At 40.3% G+C, this 14,046-nt stretch overlaps 1 protein-coding gene across 1 annotated transcript in view; it reads left to right on the forward strand.

Moving 5' to 3' along the window:
* The first annotated feature begins 5,560 nt into the window (after window positions 1–5,560).
* LOC111149135 (sec1 family domain containing 2) overlaps window positions 5,561–14,046 on the forward strand; it is a 416,004-nt gene continuing 407,518 nt past the window's right edge. Inside the window, exon 1 of the mRNA XM_022506075.1 lies at window positions 5,561–6,538. Coding sequence (XP_022361783.1) covers window positions 5,704–6,538 — 835 coding nt within the window. The 5' untranslated portion in view covers window positions 5,561–5,703. The remainder of the gene's footprint in view (window positions 6,539–14,046) is intronic.

Genomic DNA, 14,046 nt, shown 5'->3' on the forward strand with positions numbered 1-14,046 from the left:
TCTCTTGCTGTGTCTCTCTCTGTCAAATAAGCAAACAAAATCTTAAAAGAAAAAAAAAAAGCAAAACCAAAAACAACAAGGCATCAGTTTTAATGTATCTATCTCCGGGAAGTACGAAAAGGGGTTGCTTAATAGGTGATGATTAAAATGATGGCAAGACGTGAAGATCAAATAAAAGTGCCTTGCTCAGTAGCTATTAGATGGTGAGTACTCATAAATGTGTTTTGCATGAATGTGGCATTTGGCCCAACTATGTTCTTTACTGACAACTTTAGTTATGCCACTTAAATCTCAATGTTCTTCAGTTTCTTCATCAGTAAATTGACATGTTAAAATAACATATTACACCTGCTTCCTGGAAGGATAACAAAGCTAAATGAGGTTTCAAATGTCAAAGCATTTAACATATTAGAGGCAAAATGGTGCTATGCTATGGTTTAGGCCTTTCGTCCATTGAACGACCTGAACGTAGAGTTTTTTCCTTCCTTTCTAGATACTTCAATGGGGAATTAAGCCCCAATTATCCATCTTCCTCTACATTCTGACATATTTTAATACAAAATCTTATATTCCTAGTTCATTCTGGAAAATTGTGTCATCTACTTGCATGTATACTATCATATAAACTGTACTTTCTTTAAAGGTGAGAACAAATTTATTCCTGTATTCACCAGCTAAGTGCTCAGTAAATCCTTAACCCAAATATTGAATATGAAGGACTTAGAAATTAGGTGAAGGGAGATGTGCTTGATTTTATGAGGAATAGGAAATAATTGTTATTTATTTTGAGCAAAGAAGTACAAATCACATTGAAATAAGGTAAATCTGATTATCTTAAGCAAGCAATTTCAGCAGAAATCCATTTGACCCCACCATAATGTCTGACAGCAAGAAATGGGTTTTTCCTGGATTCTCTTCTCTACCCTGTCTGCCAGATTTTTAAGATTAACTTATTTAATTGGGAGAGAGAGAGAGAAGGAGAACATGAGCAGAGGGAGGGACCAGCGGAGAGGTAGAGAATCTCAGGCAGACTCCCCACTGAGCATGGATCCTGACATAGTCTCCTCATGGGGCTCGATCGTAATACCCTGAGATCAGTGGGGTACCTGGGTGGCTCAGTGGGTTAAAAACTCTGCCTCCAGCTCAGGTCATGATCCTAGGGTCCTGGGATCAAGCCCCGCACTGGGCTCTCTGCTCAGCAGGGAGCCTGCTTCACCACCCCCCCTCTGCCTGCTGTTCTTCCTGCTTGTGATCTTTGTCTGTCAAATAAATAAATACAATCTTTAAAAAAAAAAAAAGACCCTGAGATCACAACCTGAGCTAAAATCAAGAGCCAGGTGCTTAAGAGACTGTGCCAGCCAGACACCCCTAATCCCATGACTTTTAATACTACCTATGTGATATGTGTCATTGACAGTCAATGACTTCCAGCTTTCTATCTGCAGTCTCAACTTTTCCTTGAGCTTACCCCAATTCTTCACTGATGTCTCCCTTGGATATTTAATAGGCATGGGAAATTTATCCCCAAACAGAACTTGTGAATTGCCCTCTGAAACCTGTCCTATCCCCCTCCCATACTCCCTCTTAGTATCAATAACCATCATCCAACATTGTTCCAGCCAAAACCCGAAGAATGACCCTTGATTCCTCTCTTTCCCTTATGAGTCCTTCTCACACTGAAGAAAGCCTACTAGCCAGACTCATAGTTCTTCTCTCTGTAAAATATATTCCAAATCTGTCTAATTCCTTCCATTTCTACTGCCTCACTGTCTTTCAAGTAACACAAACATTTCAGTGGCTTCCTATTACACATAAACTAAAACTCAGACATCCTACCATGTGACCTATGAGTCCCTTCATGATCTGGTAGCCCTGGGATTCCATGTGGCCATACGGGTCATGCAGTACACAACCTTCCAGGGTCTTCCACATCTCCTCATTCTTAGTCACTCTTTGTCAACACTTTTAGTATCATTCCCTCACATTCTCTGTGCTTATTCCCTCCCCATGTCTTCAGGCCTACATCCCAACTCTACGTTCACCTCTTGGTGCCTACCTTTGTCCATTACATGTACATGTCCAATATTCTCAATATTTTAGCAGAAGGATGTCTTTACTCATTCACTGAAGCTGAAATCTAACTTCCTTCCAAGGGCAGCACTTCTCCTACTCTTTCTATACCAGATGCCCACCATTTCCCTTCATTCTATTCTACTGTAGAACTGGGAGGCAGCATTGTCATATTCTTGGTTCTTGTGGGTCACCCCTGGAACATTATGGTTCCACTTTCCTGTAAATATCCTCCTTCTTGCCAGTACTTAGCACCGTCATTTACTACTTCTACCTTTTCCTTTTCAGGTCCCCTCATTCACATATATAATGTTGGAGTCTAATCCACAACCTTATTTTTCTCTACTACTTGGCATCATGAGTGACTTGCACATCCTGCTTGTTTGATATTTTTTGACCTTCTAGAATCCAATTATTCAGCAACCTCCAATTACTCCACTTTGTCAGTCCACATTCAAGGCTATGCTCTGGATCTTATTATATCATAAAACTGTTCCTTCCTTGAATTTTAGGGGCCAGGCTATTTTCTTTGACCCCAATTTCATGTTCTTCCTCCCCCCTCTTTTAGATTCCATCTCATTTTTCACTTTTCTGACACTTGCCACTGTCAATTACTCTGTTCTCTTTCAAACTTGTTTCCCCCATAGGTCTACTCACTGGTTTCACTTCTTTAGCAGACCTGGAAATGTTGCTCAGAGATCTGTCCATCCCTCTCTTTGTCTTTCTTTTTTGTACTGTCTTTAAGCAATCTCAAGCACCCCCGTTTGCTGTTAATTCCTAAATTATCAGACTTCTCTTCTGCAATCCACAATCATACAATCAACTGCTTACTAGATGTTTCCACCTGGAGTCCCACAGTACCTTCAAAACAATGAATTCCCACACTGGCTAGGATGGCTAGTATCAAAACAACAACAGAAAATAACAAATGTTGGTGCAAATGTAGAGAAATTAGAATCTAATTTGTGCCTTGTTGCTGGGAATCTAAAATGGTACAGCAGCTATGGAAAACAGAGGGTCCTCAAAAAATTAAAACTAGAATTACTATATGATCTAGCAATTCTGCTTCTGGGTACATATCTAACAAAACTGAAAGCAAGGTCTCAAAGAGTTATTTGTATACCCATGTAACCAGCAGCACTATTCACAATAGACAAAATGTGAAAGCATTCCAAATGTCCATTGACAGATGACTGGATAAAGAAAATGTGGTACACAAAATGATATATACAACGGAATATAACTCAGCCTTAAAAAGGAAGAAAATTCTGACACATATGTTAGGCAAATCTTGCTGTTATTATTCTAAGTGAAAAAGCCAACCAGCGGGAAGGGGAAATGGGGAGTTGTTGTTTAATGGATATAAAGTTTCAGTTTTGCAAGATGAAAATTCTGGAGATTGGTCATACAATGTTGTGCAAATACTTTACCTAACTGTGCACTTAAAAAATGATTAAGATGGTAAATTTTACATATTTTGCCACAATTAAAAACAAAACAAAAACCTGTGTCTTAACTGAACTCAGTACATTTATTCCTCAACCTGCTTCTCTTCTGGTTTTCCACATCTCAGGGACAGCCACTGACCAGTCAACTAGGCAGCAAACTGGGTATAAACTGAAATTCTCCCTCTGCCTCATCCTTCTTTGTCAATCCAGTCACCAGGCTTTTGAGTCCATTTTCTTAACATCTCTTTATATACTCCATGCTGTCTAGCCCCACTGTGGGTATCCTTATCTGTTCTCACCCAGAGTTGTTGCCGTGACTACTTTCTAAATACTCTCTCTACCCTAAATCTTGCTCATTTAAGCCATTTTCCATTTTGAATAATTTCCTCCCCCAAAACCCCAGATGTGAACAAATTATATTTACTCCTAATAATACTTTAACTATACTCCATAGGCTGCTACTACTTAGAATTAAAAGTAAGACTCACTCTGATCTAGTCCCTTTTTTCCAGTTCAGAGCTCCTGTTGCAGTTTGGGCCTCTTTTCACACAACACAGTCCAGCTGTACTCAACTGTTAGTAGTTCAGAGAATGTGTTGTGTGCCTCTACACCTTTGTCCATGATGCACCCTCTATTTGAGTTGCCAGGAATGTGCCTCCCCATCCTGTCCACCTGGTGAACACCTGGTTTTCTTGGAAGACAAGACAAAACTCATATCTTATATGAAACTTCTTCTGACCATTTCCCTTTTTCCTTCACTCAATCAGAATTTATTTTTCCTCCTTTGTAACTCTTATCCATTAAACAAATTATTGCTTCTGTAACATTGTATTATTACATTTACTTTCTTTACCTGTGTGGGTTCTTTATTTCGGATCTTTTTAGAGGCAAGACTGTGCCTTGTTTCTATTTATATTCTCAATGCCAAACACAGTGTCTACATTATTGTGCATGTATATTAAAAGTTGGTTGAATATATCACTTATTATACGGATATAAATTGAAGATTTATTGATCATTTAGTCAACAAACACTTATTGAATACTTGTGTATTTTCTAGTGTTGGAGAGACCAGACATCTAGTGCACAATCTTGTAGGAAAACAGGTATGCTAAAACTTATCTCATGATATGGCAAGTACTTAGCAGAGGTGAAAATTCTTCAGGGATCAGGGAATTTATTAACCATTGTGCCTTTGGAGCCTACATCAGTGATGATACTCAATGTTTAATAAAGAGTGCTTGAATTGAACTAAACCTGTGAAACATTCTGGGCTCAATGTAGACTTAATTATTCAGGTATATAATGTTCCAGGCAGGCAGGGAGTAGGTGGAGAGAAATTGAGAAATCCTGAAGGATTTTGGTGCCATTATAAGGAGTCTGGCTGTAACCTGCAGGCAACCAGGCAAGGAGAGGCTTTTAAGCGGGAAAATGGTAGGGCCAGCTTAGTTCATTAGAAAACTGAATCGGAAGGAGAAGAGATGCATACTGGTAAATGATAGGGGATCATTGCTATTGTACAGTTGAGTGATGATGGTAGAGTAAGCCATTGACGGCAAGGACGGATGGGCCTAAGGGGCTGGATTCTAGGATTTCTGAAATAGATCGAGGTCTGGTGCCAATGAGATGAGGGAAGATGGAGAAAGTGAAAACGAGATCAGTCGGGTTTTCATGAGACTTGAGCGCTATAACGTATGAGATAGCCATCTATAAACTACGAAACATTACACATCACTTGGTTGTTTTTATCTTCTCTGGCGTTTTTTAGTTTAGATGGGCAAAGCCACTTTTAGAGATCCAAGGAAAATGTCAAATTTCAGATTAGCTTTTATCATTTCCGAGATTTTTCAAGATGCAGGGAAAGATAATCCGAGCACAGGAAGAGGAAAAAACACACACACACAAACAAACAACAGTTGAGCCGTTCACAGACCTTTCCTCTCAGTCCTGAGCCCGGAGCCCCGCCCACTTCTTCCCAGCCCCACAGTCCTTCCGCGGTTCTCCTCCCTAGCCAATCACGCTCCGTCTACGTCATCAATATGCGCTGCCGACACCGGACAAGTCAGAGGCAGCACCACGTGTACTGTGTTGACTGTTAAAGCGTCAAGGAACCCAATTCCCGGAAGCTGTGAGTTCTAAAAGAAGTTCCTGTACTCGAGTGCCCCGAGTCTGCGAACCCCCAATCATGAGCGCCCCGGGAGTGCTCTCCTTTACCCAGCAAGGCTGGGAGCAGGTGCTGGCCAAAGTGAAACGGGCTCTGGTCTATTTAGACGCCCCCTGCGCGGAAAGCCTGCACTGGGGCTGCGGCTCCACGCGGCTTCTGGAGGCGGTGGGAGGTCCTGCGTGTCACCTGCGGGAGTTCGAGCCCGCAGCTGTCGGTGGTGGAGCCGAGCAGCCTAAAGCGGTGTTTGTGCTGAGCTGCCTGCTGAAAGGCCGGACCGTGGAGACTCTGCGGGATATCATCTGCCGCAGTCACTTCCAGTATTGTGTGGTGGTCACAGCGGTGAACCACGCTGTCCACCTCACCGCTAATCATGTGCCCGCGCCTGCAGCGGCGGAGCTGGAAGGGCAGCCGGTGTTCGAGCAACTGGAGGAGAAACTGTGCGAGTGGATGGGCAATATGAACTATACCGCCGAGGTGCTGCACGTCCCGTTGTTGCTCGCACCTGTTGCTCCCCACCTTGCCTTGACTCCAGGCTTTGCTTCCCTTTTTCCACTGCTACCCCAGGATGTGCATCTCCTTAACAGTGCCCGACCAGACAAGAGGAGGCTAGGAAGCCTGAGTGAGGTGGATGCCACCGTCCTGCCTCCTGAGCTGCTTCTGCAGATCAGGTGCCTGGTGTCAGGCCTCAGTTCTTTGTGTGAGCATTTAGGGGTGCGGGAGGAGTGCTTTGCTGTAGGTTCCCTCAGTCGTATCATCGCTGCAGATCTGGCTAATTATGGCCCTGCCAAGAACAGGAGGAAGACTGCGGCAGGCAGGGCATCCGTGGTCTTTGTGGACAGAACTCTGGATCTAACGGGTAAGTGAGATTGCTATGGGTCTTCCTAACCACTCTCCAAGGTTCTGGGACGTTCACTGATTCAGCATATATTTTATTGACACTAACTATATGCAAAGTTGAGGATACAGAGATGAGTTAGATGGACACAGTCCCTGATCTCACAGAGTTTGTTATCTAGAGGGGAATACAGACAAGCAAATTTGCAATTAGAGTCAATTCGTTAAATGCTGTACTGGGTAAATCCATCTTGAACATGCACTGTTTTGTTAAACAACTACATCTAGCCAAAGATATTGGAGAAATTATGCTGACACTGAAGAGAACTGTACACCTGGGAAATTTTTAGAAATGTGCAGATGACAGTATTCACAGTAATCCTTCATAAGGGGGCTCTAATTTGTTGGAGAGATGTTGACATATGAACCAGTGGAAGGAAAACTGTACAACAATACATGAAATTATCATAGACAGTTTAGTTTTAGGCTTCTATAAATGAGGTTAATAAATAAACTTGAAGTATTACCAATACTGAGATTAAATACTATTGTAGAAAATATTTTCGAGGGTTCATTGATTTATTCTTAGCTGTTATTCTATTTAAGGTTAGGTAGATCATCTCAAATTTTAATAATGTATCATTTATATGCATAGAGAACAAACATAACCCTTAAGATAGATGAAGAAAAAACACTTTCTGATAGTGACATGTGTGTATTTTCAAAGGTCAATTTTATTGTTCTCTAATTAGGTAGATATAATGCTGCTAGGAGTATAGCCCGGCCACACCTAAATTCAGGGAGAATGATCAGGACACTGACATAGGTAATCACTCCCTTTAGTAGGTCAGGGAAAAAAATAGAATGAAGTTATAAAAACTACATAGCTGTATTTGAGTTTTTGAACTTATATATTAATTTTCAGATCATAAAATAGAAAGTAAGGTAAGTAGTAATACTGTGATGTAAGCTTAATTATGTGACTGGAGAAACAGGTGTCTAGTCTGTCATTGTGATTTAGGTATAAGTAAAAATTGTAACATCCCAGAACTCTTGGAGGATTAAAAATCACTTGAGTAGTTTATGCTTGCTGAATTTTTGAGTGTGTGGTATATACTGCTTATACTTCTATTTTTATATATTTCTACTTTATTTTCCAAATATGATATTGTTTAATAATTAATCAAGGTCACATAGTGTTGTGCCCTGTGACTTCAGTTAGGCAGACATTAATGTCCGGGTCCTCCAGCATCATGGTAACAGCTCTCTAAAGTCTTAGGTATGACTTCTTTGTATATGACTCTTGAAAGTATAAGTCATCAGAAAACTTTCATAATTGAATTACCAGCCTTTGTACATCTGTACCCACACTTTTTCTTTCCTTGCTTTGTATTAAAAAGGGATATACAGTCCCTGCTATATCTAATGCCAACTTCTTCACCTTTGCAGACTAGGTCCTTGCCCTTTTTACTTCTCTCACAGATTTACCTCTGTCGTATACCCTCCCCTGTTCCTAGATCATCATTTGAAAAAAATCTTTTTTACTGGATTTTCCTGGTCAGCATACAAACAGAATGTAACATCTCCTTCCTTAACACCTCATGCTCCTCCAGCTTGTTTTACTTTTTGCTCCATTTTACAGCAAACTTGAAAGAGTTGTCCATATTTGCTGTCTCTGCCATAATCTGCTCCAATTTTCCCCCTGCCCCACTTCAGTTAGGATTTCCCCTCCGCAGTACTTCCCAGCAATTTCCTCTGTCAAGATCATGAATGACCATCATATTGCCAAGTCCAGTGTTCAGTTAGCAGGATTCATTTTGCTCAGGCTCAAAGCAGCATCTGACACAGCAGAGTAGAGGATGCAAAGAGTTGAAAAAAATAATCTTAAAAGATGCAAAAAAGATATACAGATACACAGTTTCTTCTGTAACCCCATCAGAATGTAAATCTGACATGTCATTTGTTCGCTCACAGCCCTCCCACAGCTTTCCATCACACCTACTATCAAATCCAGATTCCTTACCATTGTTTTCAAGGCCATACGTGACCTGCCTGTATGTAGCTTTCCTACCTTGTCTCCTACTGATCTCCCCTCACACATTACTGTCCCACCACACTACTCACCTGGCCGTCCCTCAACACGCCAATATGTCCCAGCCTCTGAGCCTTTGGAGTTTTTCTGCAGCTCACCTTGGAATGTTCTTCCTTCAGCTTTCTCTATGGCTTTCTCTTTCACTTCCTTTGAATCTCTGCTCATATTTCCGCTTCTCAGACCAGCCTTCCCTGACCACCTTCTTTAGCTATTCTGTAACCCTAATTGGGATTAGTTTGTTCCTGTGGTCCTAGTAACATATCAATGGAAGTCTTTTTAATGGATACCTTTTGAATAACCACTCAAACTATCTTCAAGATGAAAAGATTAATAATTCATTTATGTCAAAGATGTTTCAACGTGGTATTATCATCCCATGTTGGAAATATTCAGGGCTGATGTTCAGTTGGTACATTGCTATTGTAAAGCCTGTTTTTCAAACATTTAAATTCTTCTGTATTAGTGAGTAAAGAGAACTCCTCTTTCTTGGGACTACAAGTCACCCAATACTGTTGCCTGGTGGAGAAGAGTGCTAGGGCCCTGGAGAGTACTAGGGTGGACACAGCTGAGCTGCTGAGGGTACTGAGGCAGCGAGGGTGGGTCGTGATAGTTGTGGAGATGCAGCACTTGCCCTTTGCTCCAAAGTGGCCCCAAACTGAATCAGGTGGTAGGTAGGTGGTTTGGTGGCCTTAATTGTGGTCATGGGTGCTCTCTGTCCTTGGTCCAGATTCTGGTGTCCAGGAACATACCTAATCACCATGCTCAATTTTTTTTTCTGATCTGTCTTGAATGTAACAAGCATAAGGAGCTGGCGAGTCATAACAATGAATTTAATGGAGGAACTGTTACAAGAGTTTGGTGTGGATTCTCTCTCTCTTTTTTTTTTAAGATTTTATTTATTTATTTGACAGAGAGAGACACAGCGAGAGAGAGAACACAAGCGGGGGGAGTGGGAGAGAGAGAAGCAGGCTTCCCATCGAGCAGGGAGCCTGATATGGGGCTCGATCCCTGGGCTCTGGGATGATGACCTCAGCTAAAGGCAGATGCTTAACATCTAAGCCATCCAGGCGCCCCATTGGTGTAGATTCTTACCTCAAACTGTGACTTAGATTAGTGCATTGTTTAGCCGGTGATAACTGCAGCATACAAAAGATTACACCACCAATTTCTAAAAATGAAAAGCTGATTTGGAAATTATTGGAATGATTTGAATGGTCTGAATTTCAACTTTACAGCAGTTTTAATATAGAGATAAAAAAGAAATACATTTTTAGGTTTTGATTTAGGTATGAATATCAATAAACACATTATTTTATTTAGTTTATTATTAGTTGTTAAATATTTTGGATACATCCTTGATAATTTACCATTAGAAGATTTATATGCTGATATATCTTCTTAGATGTAAAATTAGCACTATGAAAAATAACCTCCAACAATTCATAAATATCCAACATTCTTAACATCCTCCTACGGTACAGATAAGCTTCTTTCTCATCTTTTTGTCATCATCTTTGCAGGAAGTAATATTAATTTGTCTAATATTTGGTTTATTTTTTTCAGCGAACATTTATTGAAGGCTTGCTGTGTGCCAAGTATTGTTTCAGATCTAGGGAAACAAGATAGACAATTTCCTTGCTCTCCTGAAGCAGTTGATACGCTCTCAGCACTTAAAAACATAGAAAGTTTGTTGTAATTATTTGAGAAGTAAATGGTCGCTGATGTCTGTGGGCTTACTTTTACCATGTGTAGACCACCCAGAAGCTTCTCTCTCTGCAGACAGAGTACGTTAGGCATGTTTGCATAGGGGATTTAAGTACAACATTGTATGGACTGTTCTGCCTTCTGATTTGTTTCAGGAGAGAATTAAAAGGTAGATGTGATTTATGAATCTCTGAAAGGTTTGAGTCTGGTTTCCTTTCCATTCTCTTTTGGCTCTTAGGATTGACTAGAGTGAGTGAAGTCCAAAATAAAAAGGTAGGAGGCGGCAGTAACTCTGGGAATTAAATTTCTTCTCCTGGTTCAGTTCTTCTGAATTTTAGTTCCGTGTAAACTTTTAAGTTAAATCAATTCAATTAAAGTGTGCTGTGAAATGTGTAAGCCGATGATTCACAGACCTGTACCCCAGGACAAATAATACATTATATGTTAATAAGAAAAAAATTGACTTACAATACAAAGGTTCACTCCTATTCCTGGGATTATGATACACTGATGCATTTATATTTGTTTTAAGATGTTTATATTATTTGTTAAAGTATTGAAATTTGAGACTACTAATACTAAATGTTTGAGAGCATGTTACTTTTCTCAGCACTCTACCTATCTAAGCTCTTTTAATTTTCACAGTTGATCTTTGAAGTATTATAATTATCCCCATTTTACATGAGGAAACAGAGAAATTGAGGAGTTAAGTAACTTGCCCAAGATCACGCAGCTAGTAAGTGGCAGTTAGGATTTGAACCTTGGCAGAGTACTCCAGAGCTTATGCTCAGAACCCATCTTATATAAATTACTACCGAGAAATGTTTGAGAAGCCTTGTCTTAAATAGCATAGATGCTGCTGGTAGGGTGTCCAGAAGCTAGCAGCTTCACAGACTAAACACAGTAGTTGGGCCCTGGTGCTCCTGTAGTGTTCAGAAAAATGACTTATTCTTCCCCCAATCTGATTTTCCACAAAATACAAAGTAATTAACTAATATCTTCATTTTAGAGTTCAGTGGATACTGTTTCAAGTAAACATTAAGTGTGAGACATGATTTAGAAGCCCTTCAAGACTCTTATTAGATGGCTGGTGTTAGATCCAGGCCAGTATAATAATTTCAAGTCCTGGCTTAGCAACTTAGTTGTTGTTTAATCTTCCTTGAGCCTTTTGAGGGTTTGCTCATTTGTGAACAGGGTAAAATAGTGACCTTCAAGTGCTGTTTTAAGGATATGAAATCATTCCTTCATTCCTTCATTCATTCAACATATAACTAATACAGTGGGTAAGATTAAGAAGTGATAGGGTTTCCATTTTGGATAGCATAGTTGCTGAAGGCCTTTCTGTGGACGTGACATTTGAGCAGAGATGGAAAAAAAAGAGGAAGCAGGCTGTATAGTTGTCTTGGTGCAGACCATAGAGACCCAGCAGCAGGTGCAAATATCTGAGGTGGGAATATGTTTGACATGTTTGAGGAATAGTAGGAGGCCATCATGGGTCCCTTCAGCTTGCCCCGGGAGGAGATGAAGTTAGAGAGATAGGCAGAGGCAGTGCACTGTAGGGCCAAGTAAGAACTTATGTAAAAGCCAAAGTATGATAGACAGCTTGAGGAGTCTGGAGCTGTGATGTGACATGATCAGACTCATGTTATATGGGATCATACATGGACGGAGTGAGGGGATTGAGGTAGATACTGATAGTAGCTGCTACTACTATGTCGGTTGTATAATAGGCACAAGTGGTTAGTTATGGGAGGCTTAGCTCTGCCCCTTTCTAGTCGTAAGTCCTTGGTCAAGTACCTACTTTAAATCAGTTTCCCAACCTGTGAAAATCAAGATACCCATTCACAGGGTTGTTGAGGGGGTAATGTAAGTTAACACATCTAGCTTCTAAAACACTGCCTGGTATGTAATGGGCACTGGGAAATGTTTCTTACTTTTATTAATTAATGACATGCATTTAAAATTAAAATTATCATAGGGTTTCACTTATGTGTGGAACATAAGGAATAGCATAGAGGACATTAGGAGAAGAAAGGGAAAAATGAAGATGGGGGAATCAGAGCAGGAGATGAACCAGGAGAAACTGTGGACTCTGGAAGCCAACTTTCAGAGGGGAGGGAAGTGGGGGATGGCTGAGCCCGATGATGGATGTTAAGGAGGGCTCATATTGCAATGAGCACTGGGTGTTATATACAAACAATGAATAATGGAACACTACATCAAAAACTAACGAAGTACTGTATAGTGACTAACATAACATAATAAAAAAACAAAATTACTTAAGTTTTATTACTTCAAATATATGTTTTCTCCCTAAGTATAAGACTAAGAGCATAAATATGAGAATGATTTGCCATACATATAACCCACAAGAATTCTCTTACATGACCTCTTACCTGCCACTAAAGGAAATGAGAGCTGGTTAGAGTGAACCATTTGTCAGGAACTATATTCTGTCATACCCAGAGAAAAAAAAGCAGAATAAGTGAGATTCCTCCCATCTGATCCTATAAGATCACTACAATTTTGGTTACTTAGGAAAGTGTGAAGAATTGTATGGATGATACCTATTGATTTCGTAAATGTTTTTTGAGCAACTTTGATGTGCAGGTTCTGTGCTAGGTGATAGTGACATAAAACCTCACTACTCAGTTTGTCCTGGGGACTAGAAGTGTTAGCTCAGCTGAAGCTGATTAAAAATACAGAGTCTCAGGCCTCACCACAGACTTATGGATCAGAATCTGTATTTTAACAACATCTTTAGGTGATTTGTGTGTACAATAACATGTGAGAAGTGCTGATGGAAAGAGCAGTTAAGGCTCTTGTCCATGAGGAACTCAGATTCAAATGAAGAAGCACAAAGCACAGCAAATGATATGTACCCTCATAGGGTTTAGGTACAAAATTCTCCTTTAAAGGGTGGCCATTTCTAGACCAGTGGTTCTCAACCTGGCTTCACATTAGAACCATCCCAGAAAGTCTGATTCTTAAAAATGGGTCCGGGCAGATGCTAGAATCAGAATTCTTTTTAAAGCTCCCCGAATGTGCAAAGATGTAAGAAAGAGCATAGGTTGTTCTGAGAATTCTTTTTAGATCATTTTTTAAAAGGATTTTATTTTATTTATTTGATAGAGAGTGTGTGAGAGAGAGAGAGCATGAGAAGGAGAAGGGTCAGAAGGAGTAGCAGGCTCCCTGCTGAGCAGGGAGCCTGATGTGGGACCTGATTCTGGACTCTAGGATCATGTCCTGAGCCAAAGGCAGTTGCTTAACCAACTGAGCTACCCAGGCACCCTTGGATCATTTTTTTTATTAGGACTTACCATGAATGAGGGTTGGGTTGCATGAAGGAGTGGTAAGAGATGAGGAAGCCTGATGGGGATGATGAGGAAGGAGGTTGGGGCCATGTTCCAAAAGCCTTGAATTTCATGCTTAGTGAGGAGTCTTAACAAATTTTTAGGCAGGCAAAGTACATGAACACATTTCCTGTTGAATGAGTTCTCTGGTGGACAGTGTGGTGCATAGATGTATTGATTCCAAAGTGGGACCCAAGAAGTGAGTCAGACTCTGGCGGGATGGATTTTTGTTGTTGTTGTTGTTGTTGTAGTTTTGCTTGCTTTTGTTCCCTCTAGTCCAGTTTATTAAAGCATAATTTACATACAGTAATATTCATCATTTTTTTTTTAAGATTTTATTTATTTATTTGTCAGAGAGAGAGAGAGGGAGAGAGAGCAAGC

This window comes from Enhydra lutris, unplaced genomic scaffold (assembly GCF_002288905.1).
Source record: "Enhydra lutris kenyoni isolate GAN:26980312 unplaced genomic scaffold, ASM228890v2 scaffoldscaffold21, whole genome shotgun sequence".
NCBI lineage: Eukaryota > Metazoa > Chordata > Mammalia > Carnivora > Mustelidae > Enhydra > Enhydra lutris.